The 24,561-nt window shown below is 42.5% G+C and overlaps 1 protein-coding gene across 6 annotated transcripts in view; it reads left to right on the forward strand.

Moving 5' to 3' along the window:
• The window catches only part of CREB5 (cAMP responsive element binding protein 5), a 265,679-nt gene that overhangs the window by 178,095 nt on the left and 63,023 nt on the right, over window positions 1-24,561 (forward strand). For all 6 annotated transcript variants that reach the window (XM_077302760.1, XM_077302758.1, XM_077302763.1 and 3 more), the window contains 2 exons: window positions 12,921-13,047; window positions 16,055-16,165. In XM_077302760.1, coding sequence (XP_077158875.1) covers window positions 12,921-13,047; window positions 16,055-16,165 — 238 coding nt within the window. The remainder of the gene's footprint in view (window positions 1-12,920; window positions 13,048-16,054; window positions 16,166-24,561) is intronic.

Below are 24,561 nucleotides of genomic sequence, written 5' to 3' on the forward strand. Positions count from 1 at the left end.
ATGATTTTGAGGATGTAAACAGCTAGTTGAGTACCCCTTTCCTTTTGTCATTCCTGTATTCAAGAGTGTACCTTCTTGAGCTCCTTTTCAGTTTTGACCAGTGGTCAGGGACGCAGCTTCATATGTAACATGTACCTTGTCTTTACATTTCAGTGGAGAACACTGACCTGTATGCAAAAATGCACAGATCTGCATCCCCCAATTAAACTCATCAGAAGTCCATAGGTGCAATGTGTGCATACTAAAATATGTGCAGATCTCTGGATCATACTGAGGCCAGAGGGGATTTGGCCTTTATTTTGTATTATATTTCCACATTCTTTTTCAAAATGCCCAATAGTTTCAAGTGTGTAGCATCAAGCCATGCATTCCCGTTGTTCCTGTTGTTTCTGTATTATATAGCACTAAATTAGCAATAAGGAAATTAATTATTAATGTGCTTTAAATCCCCGGCGGTATTTTTTAAATTTTGCTTTGTTCAACACACAGGCACAGTAAACCGTCATTTTTGTCTATGTGTTGATATATCAATGCAAACTAGAATCTCGGTCTGCTTTAATTTACCAGACTTCTGATGTAACTGATACTCAAAAGTAAGGAGCATTAAGCTTTGTAAAGTGCATTATTATTGTAGGGCACATGTCCAATTTCTAAAACACTATATAGATTGGAGACAGATGAGCTTTTCAGAATTATTTTAGGCCTATTTTGATTAAATGCCTCAGATGCAGTTTCCAATGGAAATTAATTTCATTGATGTGAAAACAAATGGACACCAACCACAAAATCAGCTGCAAGTTTATGTTCACTGTAGCCCCCAAAAGAGCTGGAGTGAGCTCAGATTGTGACTGGGAATGCAGCACAGCATATACTTTACCACACAATAGAATCAATTGGTTTGAGCTCCATAGAGGAATGACTGTATGAGCCAGCACATATCTGTGGCGGGGGCGGGGGGGGGAGACTTGGGTTGTGATGGCAGGGACCCATAAGACGCGAGTGACAACTTTTTATACCTAAAACATCAATATAGTCTTTTCCTGACCAACTGATTAGGCCTTTTATGTATTTATTTCATTTACATCCTGGTCCTCCCCAAGGAGCTCAGGTTATTGTTAATTCTTCTGCCTGCCTTAGTTTGGTCTTCATGACAGATTAAATTGAAAGAGAATGGCTGGCTCATCCATTGCATTTAATGCCGTGCAGGGACTTGTAGTTGGATTAACTCCTCAATCCTTTCTTGGTGGGCAGTCTAACCACTCCATCACATTGGCTCTAGCAATCTGTTATTGCTGAGCACTTCCTTGGAAATGGTGGACAGGTGTACCTTCTCAGTCTGTAGATCATAGCCTTTGAATATATCTCCAAGTGTGAAGACAGCAGGGGCCATTCCGCACAAGGACCAGTGTTGCCAATTGGTCCCTGAAAGCGGAAACGCTATTTTTAAAAGTGCAATTCAGCGTTATGCATACCTGCCTTTGTAGTGGAATCCAGTAGCGTTTCAATAGTTTCCCACAATAGTTTCCGGTCTCGCCAAAAATCGCTATCCAGGAAGCATTTTTTTCTGTGCTTTGTCCCGCCCCTGGCCATCAATCAAACAAACAGCCAATGGGCGGCTGTTATCATGCTCCTGAAAAGCCCCTTTCCCTTTAAGCACAGTTTAAAAAAGAAAAAAGAAAAACACACGCAACGAATATGCCTTGATTCCTTGATTCCTCCTAACGTAGAGACCCATCTAGCTGGCAGCTGGCATATAAGCTGCCGATTCATCGTTACCATGCTCCCCCGAGTGGGAAAAAAAAACCCTCCCCCGTGCACGGGCGCGATTTTTGGCCAAAAATAAAGGGAACTTGCAAACGGGGCTGTGTTGTGCTTTGTGACTTGAGGGGAGCTTTAAAGCAGCTCTGTGGAGGCACTGTAGCCGGAGAAGCCTCGCTGGGTGAATGAAAGCTCACCGGTTTGTTGCTTTCTGCTCACTCCGAGAAAAAAAATGGTGATCGCTTTGCCAGAAGTTAGGAGGAGAGAGCCAGGGGGAGGAACTTGGCTGGAACCGCAACAATGGGAACACATAGGTCTTTTTCACTTGTGTTGCAGATTGTTTGCAAGAGTATAGTGCTTTTCAGAGGGTGAATCCATTTTTCTGGATTTCCCTTTAAGCGCTACAACGAATCGCTTTTTGCGGATTGGTTTCAGGAGTGTGGCAGATTGTGTTTGACGTCGTGCATAACTGCAAATTAGTAGCGTTTACAATTTGGAATCCTTTTGCAACATTGAAGTTGTGCGGAATGGATCCAGGTATTTTGGCAGATTCAGTTTGTTGATAGCTGAACTGTTAATGAAGAAGAAGCAGAGTTGGTCCTTATATGCCACTTTTCTCTACTTGAAGAAGTCTCAAAGCAGCTTACAATTGCCTTCCCTTTCCTCTCCCCACAACAGACACCCTGTGAGGCTAAGAGGTGAGACTAAGAGAGCCCTGATATTATTGCTTGGTCCGAACAGTTTTATCAGTGCTGTGGCGAGCCCAAGGTCACCCAGCTTGGTAGCATGTGGGGGAGTGTGGAATCAAACCCAGCTCACCAGATCATAAGTCAACACTCCTAACCACTACACCAAGCTGGCCATATGGCCATAATAGGGCCATATCAGACAAGTATGTTTCACTTTATGAGGGTAAAACATAAGAATGGGGGAACAAATATGATCTCATTTCTATTGTTCTTGGGGTATCTCTCCCTTCCCGGAATGAGCTGCAAGTATCTTATATGAGGTTATTACATTCTTTTATCTCTTTCAGGTTAGGTGTAGAGAGTTGACCCAGTGATTCAGAGTCAAAAGAAGGATGCCTAACTTACCTTATTTGAGCAGCTGAGTGCATTTGGAGTAATCTCGTATATCCCAGAATTAAGACCTGGTCATGCCTTGTTCAATAAGCTATATTTGTAACTTGTGCTGCAGTTTGTAGCTGTTTTTCCATTTGTGCAGACTGCAAACTAAATTTTCTAGATCACCAAAGAAGTCACGTATACTGCTGGGTCACAGTCAGGTCATTAAAATGACCCTCTTGTCAAGCACAGAATCAGAATCACTCTTCGTTTCCCCCCCGGTTCTTCATGCCTGCCAGTTGGATACATTCTTTAAATGAACTACAGTGGATTCATTGTGCATGCATGAATTTATCCGTGGCCAGAACAATTCAGCTTCCTTTCCTTTTGGTTTCCACTGTGAATGATGCATGCCAGGAGCTGCGCATAGTGACAAGTCCTTAGTCACATCTCTGTTAGTAGTATAAAATATTTTAATTATTCTTTTTTGCAAAAACAAAGTGAAAAAAACTACAGTCCCCATGAGGCAGTGTAAGAATGTGCATTGATTGCGTTATTGCATCTGTGCAGTTGGGTGCACCATTTATATTGTCAACGTGAACTAAATTGCCGTGCCAGTCATTGTGCTTCTGCCGGCAGTGCTATCTATTCAATAAACGATCACAATAAACGGCTCTCTGTGTGTGTGTCTCTTTGTGGCAGCAGGAGCCATAGCAGGTAATTAGGGCTCATGCTTAGGAGGGAAGCAGGGCTGGTCAGCAGCTTGGGACAGCTCTCTCTGTGTCTCTCTCTGCCTCCCTTGCAGCAGGAGTGATAGGAGGGAATGAAGGCTCGTGTTCAGCCTGGCAGAGTTCTGTGTGTCTCTCTCTATCTCTGGCGCGTCTGAGAGGAATGTGGCTAGCATCCAGGGAGGGAACTGTAGGGGCAGGACCAATCAGGCACCCTCATTGGCCCTATTCGAACTCGGACAGCCGGACATGTTCCACCCCCCTGGCTATTTCACAAATATATAGAGGAACCATGAATAAGGATGTTTTTCCCTTGCTTTCATTATGCATAGTGAAATTCTGCACAGATTATCCTCCCTTCAGTGCTCAGTTCACTAAAAAGTAGCGGTCCCCAACCTTCTTGTGGTCGGGGACCGCCTCTGGGGGTGAGGGAGAGCCGGCGGCCCGGCCACCGCAGCTGGGCGTAAACACGCATGTGCAGTTGCCGCGCATGCGCATTTTCGCCAGCAGGGGGCGCAAACGCACATGCGCGGCAGCTCCGCACGTCTGCGTTTACGTCGCTGCCATGCCGGCAGCCGCGCCTGCCTCCTTCCCCCCTCTCGCTGCAAGGGGGGAGGCAGGCGCGGCCGCTGGTGGCCCGGTACTTTGGGCCGCGGACCAGGGGTTGAGGACCCCCGCACTAAAGGTTTGAAAACATTTTTCCTTTCATAGTTTAGTGAACAAAGTTGGGGGGGGGAGGCATTTTGACATTTTCCAGAAGATTAACATTAAAATGGCAGCTTCTGAATATGGGATTGCTTGGGATTGATCAGTTGGAGGACAATATGCACAAGACAGGTTCTAAAAAACTGCCAAGAACACATCCAGTGTGCAGGATGAAATTAGATAATCACAAAGAGAAAACAATGCAAATTTGCAAGGAAGGGCAGGAAATTAGTGTTACTACGCAGCTGCACTAGGACATTGGTAAACCCCCCCCTTTTTTCAATTTAGTGAAAAAAGATTATAAAAGTTCTTCAGAGAGTCTGCTTGAGGACTCCTTCCCCTTACAAATTGCAACCCTGTATGCAAAGCATGGTAGAGTTGCAGCCAACTTTTCACAGGTACACGTGCACACATACATACGTTATCAACCATCATAGCTTGCGATGCCAGTGTCAGTTGGTTCTACTGTGCATTGTGTATACTCAACATGTTCCCCCAAATCACGTGGATGATGACACAGCAGAGAATCCCCTAGGGCTTTGCAGCTGCTTGTCAGTTTATAAAAAAAGCCTTGGTTTTCCTCCTTTGCCTGCATTCCTTTCTGTTCCCTTTCATTCAATGAGTTAATGATAAAATAGATGTATAGAACTTGAACACATGGATTTAAGTGGAAGGTGCTTGCTGAACACTATTGCAAAAGTGTGATAGGACAGTTGCATAATTTTTTTAAAAAAATGTTGGATGTCATCCCCAAAAACAAGTGACATTCCACCCTGTTTTAGAAAAGTGTGTTTTTAAAATTGTAGCTGCAGAATAAATACACAAGAGGAAAAAGAATGGTTCATAAGGCAGGCGCTGAATCCAAAGTCAAGTTTGAAGGGTTATTACTCAGAAAATCTGTAGTAAAGTGTGTGTGTGTGTGTGTGTGTGTGTTATGGGCCTCTCTTGGGGGTTGCAATAGTAGGCCATAGCAAACAGATGGCAAGAGTAGCGTCAGCTCATGCCACGGTACACCTGTAGGTTACGTCCGCCTATTTCATCTGATATGCTTGATCACTTCCACCTGGAAGCATAGAGTGACATGCTGACACACCCTCGCAGAAGCCATATTTTTGGTTCTTAATAGCATGCATGGGAGAACATGTCCCAGACAGCCTTTGGGCAATCAACCCAACCAAGTGGTTTCAGCTTTCCAAACAACATCATGGCAGCAGAGCAAAATGGCTCCTGCACTGCTGTCGTAACATATAAAGAGACCCTTACCCAAGCCACTATCTTTAAAATTCAGAGAGCTGGAACTATCACCTGAGCATCCATCATAATTTTTTTTTTGGGGGGGGGTGGGGGGGACAGTGAAAACACATGCTGTCGCCTTTGACATTTTAATTGAAAAGAAAAACTCAAACAGGTTTTAACCTTAAGCAGTGTGTTTTTACAAGTGTATGTGGAGAAATAATCTGTCAGTACAGAGCAGGCTGAGTGCCACAAGAGTTAGTTTAGTAGCTGAACAGTCCCATATTAGCTCACACACCTTGCCTTGTTCTGTGCCTCAATAGTTTTTAGTAGAAATGCTTTGCCTAGAGGCACACAATTATTAAAAAAAAAAAAAAGCCAGCTCTGCTTGCTTAAAGTCTGGAATTATTAGCTCATGGTAACAAGCCTGCACTGGAGAGACTGTTGGGCCTTTGTTTTCATGATTCTACTGTAATTTGCTTTCTCATTTTCAGAGGAAAACCACTGCTTTGTTTAGGAAGTTAAAGTTGAAATGCATAATCGCTTCAAAAATTATTCAAAATGTATTTGTACAGTAAAGCCGGGATTTGAGAAAATGATACATGCCTTTCCATAAAAATTCAGTGGTGTGAACCAGAAATGGTAACTGAATTTTGGTTTCCTTCCAGATATATGTAGTATACATGGATCCTGACAAAATGGAGTAGTAAAATACCTAAACGCTTTATGGTCTGCTGATGGAAAAGCAAGTTGAAGTAGTTGCTTGGAGCACTTTCTTTCATCTTCATATTCTCAAATGGTTCTCTATGCATAATTGACCTGGTCACCTAGATCAGGGGTAGTCAACGTGTGGTCCTCCAGATGTCCATGGATAACAATTCCCATGAGCCCCTGCCAGCAAATGCTGGCAGGGGCTCATGGGAATTGTAGTCCACGGACATCTGGAGGACCACACGTTGACTACCCCTGACCCAGATCAATGCTTGTGTCACTCATATACTAGACCATTCTACTGTAACATGCTCTTTATTTGGTTACCCTTGAACACTCCTAAAAATGCCAACTAATACAGAATGCAATGTCCAGTCAGCTGTCATGGGATATGCTCTTATCATCATGCCAATATTAAAACAAATATGCTGGCTATCTCTCCCCCCCCCCCCAGCACAATTGAAAATACTGGGGCTTACCTTGAATGCCATTAACAGTCTCATAACCTGCTTCTCAAATACCAGTGCAGAGATTGTCAGAGAGGTTGCACTGGCAGCAGGGACTTATTCTCCTGGCACATGCTCCATTGGGAACAGTTTTTTTCACAAAAAGGTGCAAAAAATCACACTGCACCCACTCTTTACTTCACTACTCAGGATCTAAATTGAACAGCTTTGGTCACCCAGTATATTTTGGACAGCTCAATTTTAATCATATATAATGGTAATTTTTCTATCACAACTTTGTTAGGATTTGTCATTCTTATGCTAGGTGATATATCGGATATGACAAATTTTGTCTCAACATACCTTCTAGAGAATCCGGACTGTCTGTTGCACTATACTTCAGCGAGCCCTCCTTGCTTTAATCTGTTTGTGCCTTGCATATGTTGAGCGCACACTAACAGGTGCCAAAATGCACAGGCCATTTCCGATGTGAATTAATTCTGAGACATGTCCAAATCGTGAGAAGGTTGCAGGCTGAAATCCTTGCTTCTTTTGAAGTCATTCATAAGGCTGCCAAGGAGGGGAAACCACACATGTTCACTCAGATTTCACTTCTTTTTGTTAATTGGTTTTAAAGCAGAAAGCAAAACTTAGAAAATAAAGAAGGGTCTAAGGAACCATTCCTAAACTCTGCAAGAAGAAAATAATCAGGAATGTGGGTAGCACACAGTGTTGATCAGGAACAGAGTCTTGATGCCTGGCATAATTATAAGCACTGACAAAGCAGCAGCAGCAATTTGTAGGAACCTCTGACAGCCTTTTTCAACCTTTTGACCATGGAGGAGCCCCTGAAATAGTTTTTCAGGCTTCAAGGAGCCCCGGAAGTGATGTCAGCTCTGCCATGCTCCCAGAAGTGCCATCTGTGTTAATAGGCAGGGTTGGGGAAGATTGAGGGGGGAAGAGAAAAGCAGAATAGGCATGCAGGCTCCACCCCCTCCCAGATACAGAAACCACAAGAGAATTCACTCATGCTTAGAAGGGGGGAAGAGCAATGGAAGCAGCCAGGTCCCTAGCTTTTGACTCAGTCCATTAAGGCAGGAGGGGAAAGGCCATGCCCCCCCCCTCTGGAGCTGCCATGAGCCCCCAGGGGTCCGCAGACTTCTGATTGGTATAGGCAAAGACCCATATGTTTTATTAAGCACCCAGCACACGGTTGACATCTTGCAAATATTGGTGTTGAATTGCAGACATCTATAGAGCTTTGCTAATAAAATGCACAAGACTAGCCCTGAATTAAGACCCCTTCTCCAAGTTATTTATTGCCTCCTGCTTATTAGGTACTTCTGGATGCAAGGTTCCTTGGATTCCAGACACATTAATTGACACACTCAGATTGATCCCTGGTCATCTAAACAGGAGCACATGAGAGAAACATGCAACTAGGAACTGAAGAGATATAGACAAAACTGGCCTCTGAACTTCAGAGTATGTTTTTACTCCCGTCTTCCAAGAGCAACCTTGAAGTTTCCAAAGTGCTACAAAGGAAAACCAACAACCTCCTCCCCGCCCAAAAAAGTAATTTTCCCCTCCACTGCAAAGCAGATGCAGACTTGCAAATCTAAGCAGAGCCGAAGGTGAGAGTGAGGACAGCAAGGTAGCTTATTTGCTATTTTAATATATACAAATAATTTCCTTTTGCCCAAGGCCCCTGTTCCCAGGCTCATTAAATCAATTTCAGAAAATATTTTGGCTCTGGAACATGTAAGTCAAATTCCAACCATATGGACCCTTGAGGATTACCTGTGCAAACTGCATAAGTCAAGCCAATGCAAGTTTCTGTCAAATGGTCTAACACCTAAGTTTATTATGAAAGTAGGGAGTTTTATAAAAGGCTAGTAAGCTTCACAGACTGGAGCTCTGGGCTGTTGTCCTAAGGGACACATGTTTTATGTCAATCGCCTTACAGATCAGCTCTCTCTTACAGAAAATTATAAAATTCTAATGCATCACAAATGCTAGCGATGAAGAGAGCTAGGATCGGTCCCTGTGTTTGTCCCTCTGCAAACCTATTGCCCAGTGGCATGGCTTCTCTCATATCCATTGGAGGAACTCATTGAAGATCACAGTGCAGTATGAGGAACATTCCCATTGAGTAGACTTCAGCAGGGTTCTAATTAGGCTCTGAAGCCCAATCCAGTGAAACGTTTGCTATGTGTACATGTGCAGCTGCGTTTTGTTTTGTTTTCTAGCTTTTCAAACTCCCCAAGCACTGATTCAGGGTGTTCAGAATTCTCAAACTGTTTGATGCCATGCTTTTCAATAGAATCTGCCAGAGAAAATTCAGGAATGTTAAAGCCCAGCCTAGGGGTACTGCAGTTGCCAGTATTTTCGAATCATTATTCCCCTCCCCTCCACCAAATCATAGATTCTTAATGAAACAAACACAAGCAAGCAATGGAAATAGGCTTCTGCCAAAAGACATCTATTTCCACTTGCTCTGACTGCAGCAAGGGCTATTGGGGAATTGGTGCAGAAGGAAGGCAGAAATCATGCATTGGTCCTGATACTAACTGGACCCCATAGAGAACTCACCACTGATATCCTCCCATAAGTTCCCTGGTTAGTATGCTGCAAATGTAATGTGTAGTTTGGCCCTGCCACACACATGCACACAATGGTTTTGAAAAACACTCTTAAGAGAGGTTGCAAAAATGGCAGGGTGCTGTTTTGGAAAACAACCGTTCTTTAATGTGTACATAATCCTTGGCATATTTATAAACCAGTTGTTGGATTGTTGTTTAGAGTTATTCCAGTAACTTTAGCATGCTTGGTTCGCAGTGATACCAACAGCAGACAAGTTTAGTGGAACTAGACCAGACTTTCTCAACCAGGTTTTCATGAAACCCTCTGGATCTAAATTCCATGTTATGTATAATGGCAGGTAGACATATATATAATGTCTACCTGCCACCCCATCCCCAAATGGCCAATGCTTGGCCTGAAGAGGGTGGGAAAGGGAGGGGTACACAGCTGTACACAGCTATATTTCCCAACCATATTTTGCATCATCATGCCACTTCTGGGGTTTCTCAATGACAAAACAGTTGAGAAAGGCTGAACTAGACCCAAGAAAAAATGCATTACAATACTAGAATTCGTCTCCAAGTCAGTGTGCTTCAGATTCCATGTCATGTATAATAGCTTTTGGCAAAGTAACCATACAGCATATTGTAGAACTAATTTAAAATAGCCATGTAAAATGTTGGACCTCTTTGTATTTGGAGAAGAAAAAAGATCATCCCTTAGCATGTGTTTAGGACAACTTATATCCCAACATAGCTAAATAACAAATTCATGGCTTTAGAAACCTATAGTTCTATCCAGGGGTAGCCAACCTGTGGTCCTCCAGATGTTCATTCCCATGAGCCCCTGCCAGCAAATGCTCATGGGAATTGTAATCCATGGATATCAGGAGGACCACAGGTTGACTACCCCTGGTTCTACACATAAGTTATTGCATGTGCATGAAAATTATACATAGGGACTGTAACATATTTTGGGTAGATTATTGAATGGGCAGATTTAACTGGGGACCTTTCAGGGATTCTTGTATAGCTAAACTATGTAGATTGCTCAAACCTGATAAGTGAGCATATCTTTATATAGCTTTGCTGTATAAATAAAAGGGTAAGGGCTAGGTGGGCGGAACATGGGTGGGTCCTGTCCAAGGCATGGCCAAATCAGGAGACTCAGGGCCTGCCCACCCAGCCTGGCCAGGGGCAATCTGGGGCCATCGCCACCACTCTGCTCCTGGCCACTAATGGCACCACAAGTAAGTGCGGGGGTGTGTGGAAGCCTCTGCTCCCTTCAGGGCCTTCCTTAACCTCTGGGAACCACAGGGGGGGGAAGACTGCACTCCCCCAGGTCATGGAAAGCCTCCACGGTCTTGCAGTGGCCTCCAAGGGCCTTCCTGGCCCTCAGGGAACCATTCCCTACCTAACTAAAATGGTGCTGTGGCCTGGAGCTGCCATTTTAGTTAATTTGGGAAGTGCTGGGGCAGGCTGCCTGGCTGGGGAGGGGGAGGCTGCCTAGCTGGCGCCCTTGGGGACAGCGGCTGGCACACTCACCTCGCCGCCTGGGGAGGCAGAGGTGGCCACAGGTAAGGAAGCCACTTCGTGCCACACCAGACCTGCCTCCCCCATTCACCCTTTGACTCTCTAGCACCTGCTGCATTTCAGTCTGCAGCAGGTTTTGTGGCTAGTATACATATAAAGAGTGACTGGTACTGGCCACAATTTGCTGAATGGTCTAAACCTCCCAAAAGAGCCTTGTCCATCCCTGGAAGCTTAGAACGTTTCCGGGGGGGGGGGGTAGCTGGAAGCTGAACAAGGATGGAAGCCTTCAAAGAAGCCCCCTCCCCTTCTTCACATTACAGGTGACTGTAACGGGAAGGAGGAATCCAAGAGCCTTCAAAGGAGCACCCTCTCCTTCATGTTACATCCGACTGTCAGGTGAAGGAGGGGTCCGGCAGCCTTTGAAGGCTCCGATCCATGGTTGGCTGCCAACCATGGACTAGAGCCTTCAAAGGCTTCTGAGTCCTCCCCCCCCCCCTTACAGCTGACTGTTGTGGGGGCGGGGTGGATTCAACAGCCCTTGAAGACTTCCACAAACAATATACTTAACAATTACAGCATCATATAACATACAATCCAAATCCATGTCTAGCGCCCATTGCATTCCTGGACTAACATGAATTTGCTAGTCAAGTCATACATTGAAAACAGCTCCTATAGAATGTACATTAGCAAAATGGAATTGCTGAAGGCAGTCACACACACACACAAAATTGGAACACCAATACTCAAGTCTTGAATTTTGGTTTGTTTGACAAATGCTTCCTGTTCCCAGTGAACTACTTTATCATTTTAAGATACCTACTTATGCATGGAATTCTTCCTTTGCTCCTGATCCAAGGAAGAACTATGCATGTGTTCTCTGCTGTCTTTGCTCTGCCCTGCCACCCAAGAAGCTCAGGAATTTAAAAACTGCTTGCAAGTTGCAACCTGGTGCAGGGCAGGAGGAGAAAAAAACAAAGGAGGGGAATAACATATTTGGGAAAGACAGTATAAAGGACAGGTGAGCATATGCAAGCATAGGGTGTTTGGAGTAGAATCAGGAGTTCAAATTGCAACTCACTTTTTTAGACTCAGTCCAGTCTTCGACCAGAAATTTGTGGATAATATGGATTTGCATTAGAATGTTGTTGAAAGGTTACAGTAAGGATATATGTGAAGTGCTGTACAGTGCAGTGCCAATCAATTGAAATCAATGGGATTTGAAGGGTGCAACTGTTTAAAACTACTACACTAAGCACAGAAATTGCTACTGAGTATTAAATAGGACAGTTTTATAATATAGATGACTAGAAAGAAATTGGTGTATTTGGAAATCTGATGAGATGGAAAGATAAAAATTGTAAACACACACCATTGCAACACAAGTTTTTGACTCCCTGGTGAATCATGGACATCATTGTTACAGCTTCAGCAGAACCAACACAACCATCAGTACATCACTTGCATTGTATACTCATCTTTATTATTCACTATTCATAGTAAGCATAATATAAGCCAAGTTTTGTGTTACTGTGACTAACATATCCTTAACACTATTTCGCTCCCTTATATATTTGGGAAACAGCCTCCTGGGAGGAAACTGTCCGGGGCCCTGTCCCTCCAGGTCTACCCAGATTGGCCCTCCCCCCTCCATCTTACCTGTGTGAGAATTTATCCTGAAGAATCATTTTTAGCTCAGCTGTACAAATATAACACAATAATTGCTATTCAGTAGTAGGAATTAAGAATCAAATTAAAGCTTGACACCATTTGTTCTGTTTTAAACATTTTTCTTTCCAGAGCGGCAGCCTTTTTAGTCTGCCTCAGAAAACCAAAGCAGCAGTAGCATGTTCAAAGCTAAATATTTTTCGTCTCAAAGGGGGACTCCTGTTTTCTTCTTCTTCTTCTTCTTCTTTTTTTTTTTGCAAGTTTCAAAATAAAAAAACAACCTAAGATTCTTTGGTGTTTCACCCTTTCTCCAAATTTCCAAACATGGCACATTTATTCAGGACTAAAAATTTAAATGCCAATACAGATTATGCGTTTTGACATTCATATTCTATTACAACATTATTATAATTATTATTGTTATTGTTATTATTGGAGTGAAGATTTCCCCCACATTTGTTTCAGCTCTGGTTTCCCCCCTTTCCCCCCTAGGCCTCTCCCAGGCTCCTTGTCGTCATTACTGCACCTGCACAACCGGCAAAGACAGCCCATGCCTGCGTCGATGCCTGGTACTCTCCCTAACCCCACCATGCCTGGATCCTCTGCAGTTTTGATGCCAGTAAGTATACCTGTTCATTGTGTGTCTTATTAGAGGCAAACTCCGGTTCTTTAGTCAAAAGTGGGAAATCAAGTAACATCCAAATTGCAAACAAGGTGCCTCCCCCTCCCCCCCTCATTTCGCCTTCATTTGTGATGTCTGGGACCAAAAATCTGTTTTGGACTTGCCTTGCGCTGGCCCCCTGGATTTGACTTTGAACAGCTGACCTTCATGCAGTGTCACAAATTGTTTCTGACAGTCCCCTCAGTTTCAAAGGCAGATTGCCACACAACATGGGTGGCTGCTTTTTGAGAGAAAACAAGTCTAGATCTCTAATTAACTCCACGCGTCCTGGTCTTTCTTACTGGAGCCAAATCCCTCATCTAAATGGTTAGATGACATTCAAGTCCTTATGTTTTCACAAAGTCATTACTTTGCTGGAGAAAATTAAAGTATACCAAGACAAAAGGGCTGCCTGAGGAATGGAATGTCTTTGACCGAGTTGTATAATGGGGTGAGCCTTTGGACATTCCAGCCAGAGCTAAAACAAAGTTCATATACATACATTGACCAGTTAGGACTTTTTCAGAATTTCTGTAGTTTAATTTTTCCAAATTTCACTTTTGAAATCATTTTTTTAAATTAAACCTTTAGACCAGGGGTAGTCAACCTGTGGTCCTCCAGATGTTCATGGACTACAATTCCCACGAGCCCCTGCCAGCATTTGCTGAGAGAAGCTCATGGGAATTGTAGTCCATGAACATCTGGAGGACCACAGGTTGACTACCTCTGCTTTAGACTTAATGGTGAATTTTAAAGCAGTAATAGTAAGTATCCATCCCCACCTGGAATGTCCAGACCAGCCTGATCTTACCAGATCTCGGAGCTTAGCAGGGTCGGCCCTGGCTAGTCTTTGGATGAGTAACCTCCCAGGAATACCAGGCTTGTGATGCAGAGGCCCTGACAATGGTAAAACCACCTCTGAATGTCTCTTGCCATGAATACCCTACCAGATTTCCATAACTGACAGCATGCGCACACACATACATGCACACAAACCAAAGTATCACATAATCAAATTCAATCATTTTATTAGGAAGACAACAGCACATTTCAAATTTAACAAAATATCAATTTGAATGTACAGGCAAATTCAAGAATTCCATCTACTGGTTTGTTTCCATTCTAATTCCATTTCTCCCCTCTATGCATATTTCCTAGCTCTAATCAAGCCGGTTACATTTTGCATTGTGCCTCTGCATCCTGACTCCCAACTGGCCTTTCTTTGTAACACCCATTGTACCTGAATGTAAAAGTTAGGGATCTTCATCCACATTTGCATCTGACAAAGTGAGCGTTATCTCATGAAACCTGGACAATTTTGTTGGCCTTGAGAGTGTTACTTTGGCCTGCTGCTACAAACTAAAAAGTTCTCAAGAGTTACTTTTTACTTTTTTCACAATGCATTAAGCTGGCATTGAAGCCTGGTAATTTGTACGAAAGTGGTCAGCTGTGCTCCCCATCCTGCCATTTACATCTCATAAGTAGCACAGGATCCAGTGGTGCTTCCTATCTTATCTTTTGTTCCAAACAAGAATATAAAGAGCAGATAGGCCAGGTAGTGCCAGGTAGGCATGCTGTGAACTTCTGCACAAATATCATCACGAGGTGAACTTACTTCATTAAAACTCCCTGGCAGACTTTGTACTATGGGAATCTTTTTGGGTGTGAAATAGCCGCTTGGGCCAGGTTGTTACTACTTGCAGGTGCTTTTGCCAGTCCAAGAACTAAATAGCCACTAAATTACCAGAGAACAAGCACCTGTCCCCTGGTTTCATGGTTTCTGACCAGCTGTAAAAAGCATGAATTTGCTTGCCATTAATCTGCTGTTGATACCTGCACAGATGGATACCTCTTTTAAATCAGGGGTAGTCAACCTGTGGTCCTCCAGATGTCCACGGACTACAATTCCCATGAGCCCCTGCCAGCAAATGGACATCTGGAGGACCACAGGTTGACTACCCCTGCTTTAAATGAACAACATCCCCAGACTGTTGCATTTGTTTGCGTCTGTACAGTCAGTAGAATCTATTTGCAGAATGATTACAAGACCTCATTGTACTATTACAACAGCAAAGAGACCCCCATGTAATAAGTCCTGACTCAAAAAATTCCAACTTTTTTTCTTTTTTACTGCATGGAAGCAACTGAGTGGCATGGTAGCTGGCGCTGCAAAGAAGCCATGTAATGATGCAAGAAAACAGAGTAATAAATAATTTGCTTGGGTGCATCTTCACAGCTTGCCAAATGTGAGCAGGAAGCAAGTCCAGCATCCCCACTTTCAATCAGCTGGCTTTGCACTGCCCCCTGTCAATCAGTTCCCCAGGGAAGTTTTCTCAATTGCCCGTGGAAGAGCAAAAGCATCTGCAAGTGTGTTGTATATTGTTCCACTAAAAATACTGCAATACTGTTTTGGTAAACAGTTCTTTTGTATTTGTCATGCACATTACAGGAACATCTCTGTTGTTTATTCCTTGCATTGGCAGTGTGTTAATAAAGCTGCACCACAATAATTTAAGGCATGCGATGTGAAATATTCCCCAGATTCCAGAACCCCAGTAGGAAAATTCCATCGTTTTCAAACACTCTAAATCATGCCCTTTCCCCCCCTGTCTTAAACAAATTCTGCCAGTGACAGCATAGCCATCATTTTGTAAAGTGCTGCTTTAAAAGCCACTTTAACCTGGAGATGTTTTCTCCGAGGAATGGGAAATCATTATGGAAAAACCTAGGTAGCTAATTGTTCTTTTGTTGAAGTGGCTCTATTGATTGCCGGATAAAACAGCATCATTGGCCACATTTTATGATACTGGACAAATATTCAGAGAAGTTTTTAATTATCACCTTGGATGAGCACAGGGAGCCCATTTCTTACACACTAGAGAAAAATCGACATATATGCAACCTGAAATGTGTTTTCCCTTTCAAATACCATGTGATTCCCTCCCTTTTTTCCTTCTCTTTCAAGATGGAGCGACAAATGTCAATGAATTCCAGTATCATGGGGATGCAAGGCCCAAACCTCAGCAATCCATGTGCTTCATCACAAGTCCCTCCAATGCACTCAGAAGCCAAAATGGTAAAATGTTGAAAACATATTCATATCTTATATATTTTCTTTATTTAAATATGTATATATTGTATCAGGTGGTATACTGGTCTCTGAGCATGAGCTGAGTGTCTCATTTCTAGTCACGTGACTGAACACCTGCTCTGTACTGGTTTAGAGGCTGGCAGAGTCAGCTGAATCCCGTCCGCTTCCAGACTTGTAGATCATTGTTGTCTGTTTGGGATACAATTTTGTTCAAAGAAAGGCAGAGCTTAGAGGCTTAGCCATATATTTAAAGATGTTCTGTTGGTATATGTGAAAGTTGGCAATAGATCTTGTCTGTGTGCTGTTTTTACGCATGAGAGGTTGGTTTATAACTATAAATACAATATAAACGTGTAACCACGTTTCATGGAAAGTAACATTGAAAAATAATGTTTAGGATACTTACAGATGTGGATGAAAAATTCTCAGGCGTCTGGTTGCCTGGATTGCTACACTTTTTATCTTGAGTGTATTTTTAGTAATTCTTTAAAGTTGTGCGTAGTTGGCTTCTAACAGTTGATTCCAGAACCTTAAAGCTTGATGTTTCTTTTCCAACTTTTCCTATTCATGCAGACAGTCCTAGAATTGGAAAGGGCCGTATCAGTTGCCTAATCAAACCATCTGTACATTGCAGAAATTGCAAAGCTAAAGCATTCCCAAAGAATGGCTGTAGTTGCAACCTCTACTGGAAAATGCTCACCCCCTTCCCAGTGCTGGTTGTATTCTCGGAGTGTTCTTGCCATTAGGAAGGTTCTCCTAATGCTCAACTTAAATCTAGCCTTGAGTAATTTAAGGCCCTTTGATTTGCTCATGCACTTGGAACAGCAGAGAACAAGTCTCTGTCCTCCTCCATATAATAATAAATAAAATATTTGAAGAGCATGGAAGCAGGATCATGGTTCTAAACGTGCACAGTTTTCTCAGCTTTTCTTTGTAAGCCTTGATTTACATCTACATTTCTCTTGCGTGTGTAAATATATACTTAGATATAGATTCGGTCGCTCTCTCACCATTGGTGGTTCCTAGACATACATTATTATCCAGGAAAGTTAAACTGTAGTGATTTTCTTGATGTTGTAAGGGTGAAACTGGATGACACAAACTTGCAACTTGTTCGTTGAACATTCTGACTCGGTCCTTCAGAGCACAGAAAAACTTAGTTTAGTCAGGGAAAATACCCCGATATGAAACAGCATTCAGTGCATGAGAGACGCAAAGCTGCCTAGATTCTCATATTGTCACCACATGTGTCTAACTTCTTATTGCTGATTTAAATTTTTTTAAAAGGCACAGTGTGTCTTTTTGAAGTGGCTGTCTTTCTGTGCAGGAGGGGCGAGGAGAAGCCTTTGTGGCTAATGGATGCGCAACATACACAGGCGCAATACGGCGGACATGAAAGGTCACATCTTTACCTCAAATATAAATTTTGGTTAAGCAGCCAGCCCAAGGCTTTTTAACACCTCCGCTAAAACCACACTCTGTAAATATGCAGTTAGTTGGCTTAAAGAGCAGATGTAGCCAACAGGGTTGGCAGCGTCAGCCAAACAAAATCTGTGGTCAAGGGTTCTCTTTCTGCTCTGTGCCATACAGTAATTGTGATGTGCCAAATAGCAACAGCATCTGCAGCACAGCTTATTAAATCTTTCTGGATTAGGGTGCCGGCAAGTGTGTGTGTGTGTGTGTGTGTGTGTGTTTCAAACCCAAGCACCGTTGAGCCAAGCAAAATACTCCTTGGCTTGGGGGAAAGAAAAAAAAACACACCATTCTGGCATCTATTTCAGAGACTAAAGTTTCTGCTGTTTCCTTGCCTTTTCCCACCCATTTTTAATGGAACACTGAGGCATTAAAAGAAAACAAAATTATTGATACATATGGTGAGAATTCTGCTCTTTTAATATGTGAAATTAAGTGGATCGCATTTTAATCTGAATGCATTTGTTTTGGCTAACACTCAGAATCATTAAAGTGTTGCTCTGGCATGGCTTTCCCTTAGAACACACTTCCAAGGACCAGCAAATACAAGGATGGCTTTTCTGTACCAGGGTTGCCAATCTCTAGATGAGGCCTGGAGATCTCTTGGAATTACGAATGATCAACAGATCAGCTTTGGAGGCTGAACTCTGTGGCATTCTGCCCAATGAGGTCTAGGGTTTCCAGGTCCCCCCCCCCCGCCACTGGGGTGTGTGTGTGAGGGAGTAGGGTTGCCATATCCAGATTGGGAATCTGCTGGACATTTAAGAATGGTGCCTGGGGAGAATAGGAACCTCAGTGGGTATAATATGACAGAGCTCACACTCCCAAGCAATCGTTTTCTACAGGGGAAATTATCTTGGTCATCTGGAGATAAGTCTGCAGACCCTTAAGTCCCACCAGGGCCCATTCTGCACACATAAGATAATGCACTTTCAATGTGCTTTGGCAGCTGGATTTTCCTGTGCAGAACAGGAAAATCTACTTCTAAAGTGCACTGAAAGTACATTATCTTTTTTGTGCAGAATAGGCCCTGGAGGCGGACATCCCTAATGAGGACCCACCTCTCCCCGGATGTCATCCTCCCCAGGCTCAACCCCCCCTCCCCCCAAAAATCTCCAAGAATTTCCCAATCTATCATTGTTATCACAATGTCTGTACATTGGGACTAACACATTCGTGCATCATTGAATTTTCTTAACTATTCTATTCATTCTCTGGGTTAATTTTTCTTATAGAAGCAACAGTTAAAAGAATTCAATGATGAATTACTTGTATGTACGACTGGAATGTGACTATGCATGAATACTTTTGCAGTATTAAGTGTAATATTTCTGAAAAGCTTTACAAGCTGTGAACTAATTATAAACTTAAATAGCTCCCTAGCCGACCTCTGCCTGGAATAAATTGATTATAGCTTAGAATCATCTTGTATTGTGATTACCAAACATTTTCACACATGCTGTAGTATATGACTTGGAAGAAAAATGGCTGGGTCAATTGAAACTTATTTTAGGCTTGTTAGAAAGAACGGTATCAACAGTTTATTTGTCATCATGTATAGTGCACTGATACTATAGGGCTCAATATAGAATCTGTTTCCTATGCAATAAAACACAATCCACTGAAAAGATCTTCTGCGCAAGTATCTTAGGGAACCTTTCACTGGATTGTGCTTTTTATTGCTTGGGAAACTGATTCTACAAAGACTCTTACAACTTGCTAACTTGTAATAGATTAACTGGTTGTTGATATAAATGGATACACCCTAATAAATTTCCTTTATGTACGTTTGGACCTCTTCAGATATGTGTTTATTCTTTTCTTTGGATAGTGTTTATAAGATATAATTGTTCTGAAGGAGGGGAGAAGAGAGAAAGGAGAAGTCTGTCAAGGTCAGCTCAAAGGTACCAGTGACTTAAAAGGGTGCCTTGACAGGGTAGAGGGAAAATGTTTTAAGGCAGCGGGGCCACCCACCTTAGAGCCAAGGTGACAGCTCTGCCAGGCTATCACGGTCAGCTGTAGGGCAGGTTGCCTGGGTCCTTTTAAAAGCCCCATTCCTTGCTTGCCAAGGCAGGGCAGGGAGGGAAGTATTGTAAGACAGGGGGGCACCAGCACAGCTGGGCTGTCAAGGTCAGCTGTAAGGTGAACGTCCCTGGTCAGAGGCTTCCTACCTTCTCCTTCCCACTCTCCCGCTGGGAGTCCTGAATGTTCTAAGGTCTCCTGGCAGGCAGGGCTCATTCTTGGAGGGCTTAGAAGATTTAGCACGTCATCATGATTTAATGTATATTGATGATTATGGTCTCCAGCACTTAGAGGATTTTGCAAGATAACAGAAAGCTGTAGGAGGAAGGGGGGTAGGAGAAGATTCACCCCGTGAACAGAAAGCTAGTAGGACCCATTCCAGTGCCTTTTGTCATGCACATGTTGTGTAGTGTGAATTGGGCTGGTATACGCATACCCACCATTGCCAGGTCACCCTTGGCTACTAGTGGAGATGCAAAAGGAGCTAGGAAATTCCTGGAGCTTTTGGGGTGGAGCCTGGTTTAGAATGGTGTAACTCAGTTTTAATTGGCCACTGTTTGGGAAACATTAAGAGATTTTAGGAATCAGTGGCAGATGAGTCTCCAAGTCCCTGACAAGTTCATACTGTCCCCCTTTCTAAGAGCTATGAAACACATGACTGAGACGAAAGGAAATGGGCCTTCACACTCTGCTCTTATTACTCATTCACAGTTTGTGCTAATTCAGCCAGAGCTCATTGATTTCATTGGAAGGGTAAATCACACGCATAGCTAGTCTCCCATTGAAATCAATAGAATGAAAAGTGATTTACTTTGGCTGGATCATGCCCTACCGCTTCCAGCATTATCCTAACGAAGTGTCTGTCTCCATTAGATCATGCCGCCTTCCACACACACTGTTTAAGTGATGATAAGCCACCTGCAAAGCATGACCCAAACGAAGAATGATGTTACTTATTTCAGAGGAGGGCGTGGATGGAAGAAGGAAACGGAAAATGCTAACGCAAAGTAACCAGTGCCATCCTGTGGTATATAGTAGGGTTTTGTCAGAATCCAGACATATTAAAAATATTTATGTAATTTAAAATAATTTGAACGGGTCTAGTGAAGGCTATTTTAGGCACCAGACTTTAAGAAACATTTAAGCATTTGTTAGATCCCATTAGAATTCATGTGCAACTTTGGCACCTGATACTATGGCACAACCAGAACATTCATGTGAGCTTGAATATGCATTGAAATACTATAATAAAAAAACAATATTTCCTGAAAACATTCAAAAACATTTCAAAGTGGACCCATGTCTTTGAAAAAGTATATTAAAAGCCATGTTTATATTTGCATATGTTTGCAGAGGTACCATTTATTCTAATTAAATAAAATAATAATAATGATGATTATTATTATTATTTAATTTATTTCCTGCTACTCCCGAGACCGACTCATGACGGGTTACAAGGTGTCCCATAGAGACCCAAATAAAGCCCCATTAAAAACAAGATAGATTCATAGAACAAAACTGGAACAAACATGGTAGAATTCCTTGGTCATCCAACCACCAACCAACCTCTAATAAGGGGTGGAAAGAGGGGCCAAATAGTAATGGCCTAACTGCTGCCTAACACCGTGGGGGGACCCCGATGATAAAGATAAAGATTTTGTTGTGTATATTTTCAAGTAGAGAGAGATGGGTTTTTTGTACCCTGCTTTTTACTACCTGATGGAATCTCGAGGTGGCTTAGAAATACAGTCCCTTCCTCTCCCCACAAAAGACCCCCTAGGTAAGGCTGACCTGAGTCAGAACTAGGACTGACCCAAGGTCACTCATCCGGCTGCACGTGGAGGAGTGGATATTCAAACCTGCTTCTCCAAATTAGAGGCCGCTGCTCTTAACCACTACACCAAGTAGGCATTTATATGTATTTAGAGGGAAAGCAATTTTTTGTTTTGAATCATTCTATACACCTTTGCCACAAAAGGCAAATTTTCAAGACATATTTAAAATTTCCATTCAAAGCAATCTTAATGGTAATACACAATCTGATTTTAAGTCACCCTGTATGGGATTTGGCAAAAATAGATTTCCAAATTATTTTAATTTGTGCAGGAGATCCCATACACAAAGCATCTCCAAAACACATTATTGCAAGTCAGTGCAGCATAAGAATAATGCCTGATTCTGTGAATTAATATAACCTTTGCAGAATCTAGATGCATATATATGCAAGGAATTCCTTTGTTAGTACCCTTGCCTTTATAACATAATTGCCTGGATCTTTGTCAAGTCATTTTATCTCCATAGATAAATTTCCTTTACTTGGACTTGGGCCTGTATTACTCAACACTGGGATCCAAAGAGTTCCTTGGGCACACTGGGGCCTCTCTATATTTTTTTCTTGATCTTGTGCTTTGTTGGGTTCTTTTAAAGATACTGTTGAATAAATGGCTTGCACAGAGGGGGAGCTCTGATCAGGAAGTGGAGGGTTATCAGAAGCTATGCTTAACAGTTGCTTACAAATAGAGAGAATGCTATTGGGATTAGCAGTGTAATTAAAGCATTAATTTATTATATTAGCATACATTAATTACTAACCTTTGTTGTTAGTGGCATCTGAAAATAATCTTGGAAAGTGAAACTACACAAATTCCAAGGGAAAAGACTAAAAAAAAAAATCTTTGTGTAACAGAAGTTCCCATCTCTTTAACACAACAGTTTTATAATTTCCTCTTTTTTCCTGGCTTTGCTGCCATAAGGAGTCGCTTTCATGTACAACCAAGTCCAGACAAGAAAGGGAAGCATACATGAGTTTCATTTTTTAAATTCAGCAACAATTTCAATAAAACTGGAACTATATGTGCTTGTGTGTGTGTCTGGCACAGATAGGTGGACAGTTATCCTACGTATCCCTTCAGAGTTAACACCAGAAGATCACATAAAAAACATGCCTGCAATCTAATGCCATGAACAAAACTTCAAATTGTTTCTTACCCAGAAAACAGTTGCTTAGCAGGAATGCAATCTTTTTAGCCACCAATGAGGACACAATTTTGTTGGCTTGTATTAGGTACCACAGCAGCACCACAGTGGCTGAGCTTGTTCCAAGACCACATTCGTTTCCCCAGTTTGCTCCTCCTCCCATTTTTCTTACATGTTTAGTACCAATAACTGTAGGGTAGAGAGCCAAACTAAAAAACTGGACCTGTCCTCCTGAAATACACCTGGACATTCATTCATAGGGTCACCATAATTCAAAGATATCTTGGTGAGATTTAGCACAAAAATACTGTGAATTTGGCAAACAAAAATAAATTCCTTTACAGCTAACCCTTATCCAGGATTCTTCTTTTTATCAGGCTCACGAGAGATGGGATAGAAACAGAAATCCCAGTATTTAGTTCACCCTCAGGGAATGAACATTATCTGAGGTACAATGTTGATGGCACAAACTGTGTGTTTGGCTTTGGAGGGTTTGTCTTAGGGCTTGGTTTAAGAGAACGGTGGGAAAGGACCAAAACTGGTATGAGCTGAAGGAGGTCCTTGAGCAGCTGGAACAGAGAGCTGTGATTTCTAAGACTCAGCATGGGTTTCCCAAGAACAAGTCATGTCAGACCAACCTTATCTCTTTTTTTGAGAAAGTGACTATCTTGCTGGATCAGGGGAATTGTATGGACTTAGTTTATCTTGATTTCGGTAAAGCTTTTGATAAGGTTCCACATGATATTCTTGTTGACAAGTTGGTAAAGTGCGGTATGGATCCTAATTCTGTCATGTGAATCAAGAATTGGTTGACAAATCGTACCAGAAGGGTACTTGTTAATGGTTCAGCATCCTCTTGGAGAAGAATGACAAGTGGAGTTCCCCAGGGATCTGTCCTGGGGCCTGTGTTGTTCAACATATTAATAAATGATTTGAATGAGGAATTAGAGGGGGTACATATTAAATTTGCAGATGATACTAAACTGGGAGGGGTAGCAATTACAACAGAAGACCGAATCAGAATATAGGATGATCTTGATGGCATGAGAGCTGCTCTAAAGTGAATAAAAACCATATACACCAATATAGGATGGGGGAGACTTATCCTGGCAGTAGTATGTGTGAAAAGGATCTAGGATCTAGTATGTGCAAAAAGGATGTAGACCATACATTAAACATGAGTCAGCAGTATGAGTCAGTGGCTAAAAAGGCAAATGGGATTTGGGCTGTATCAAACGGAGTATTGTGTCCAGATCACAGAAGGTGATGGTACCGCTTTACTCTACTCTGGTTTGGCCTCACTTGGAGTACTATGTTCAATTTTGGGCACCCCAGTTGAAGAGGGATATAGACAAACTGGAGCATGTGCAGAGGAGGGCAACAAAGATGGTGAGGGGTTTAGAGACCAAGACATATGAGGAAAGGTTGGAGGAGCTTGGTCTGCTTAGCCTGGAGAGAAGGTGACTGAGAGGAGATCTGATAATCATCTTCAAGTATTTAAAAGGCTGCCATATAGAGGATGGAGCAGAGTTGTTGTCTTGTACCTCCGAGGGACTGACCAGAACAATGGGGTGAAATTCATTCAAAAGAAATTCTGTCTAAACATCAGAAAGAAGTTCCTGACAGAGCGGTTTCTCAGTAAAACAGGCTTCCTTGGGAGGTGGTGGGTTCTCCATCTTTAGAAATTTTTAAACAGTGGCTGGATAGCCATCTGACAGGGAGGCTGATTCTGTGAAGGTTCAAGGGGGTGGCAGGATACAGTGGTTGTGATGTCCTGCATAATGCAGGGGGTTGGACTAGATGACCCAGGAGCTCCCTCCAACTCTATGATTCTATGTGGAATTTGTGAATTTTGTTTTCTTTATTACCCTGCCTTCTAACTAATTTAGGCCCTGGATTTAAAATGTTAA

This window comes from Paroedura picta, chromosome 11 (assembly GCF_049243985.1).
Source record: "Paroedura picta isolate Pp20150507F chromosome 11, Ppicta_v3.0, whole genome shotgun sequence".
NCBI classification, from domain to species: Eukaryota; Metazoa; Chordata; class Lepidosauria; order Squamata; family Gekkonidae; genus Paroedura; species Paroedura picta.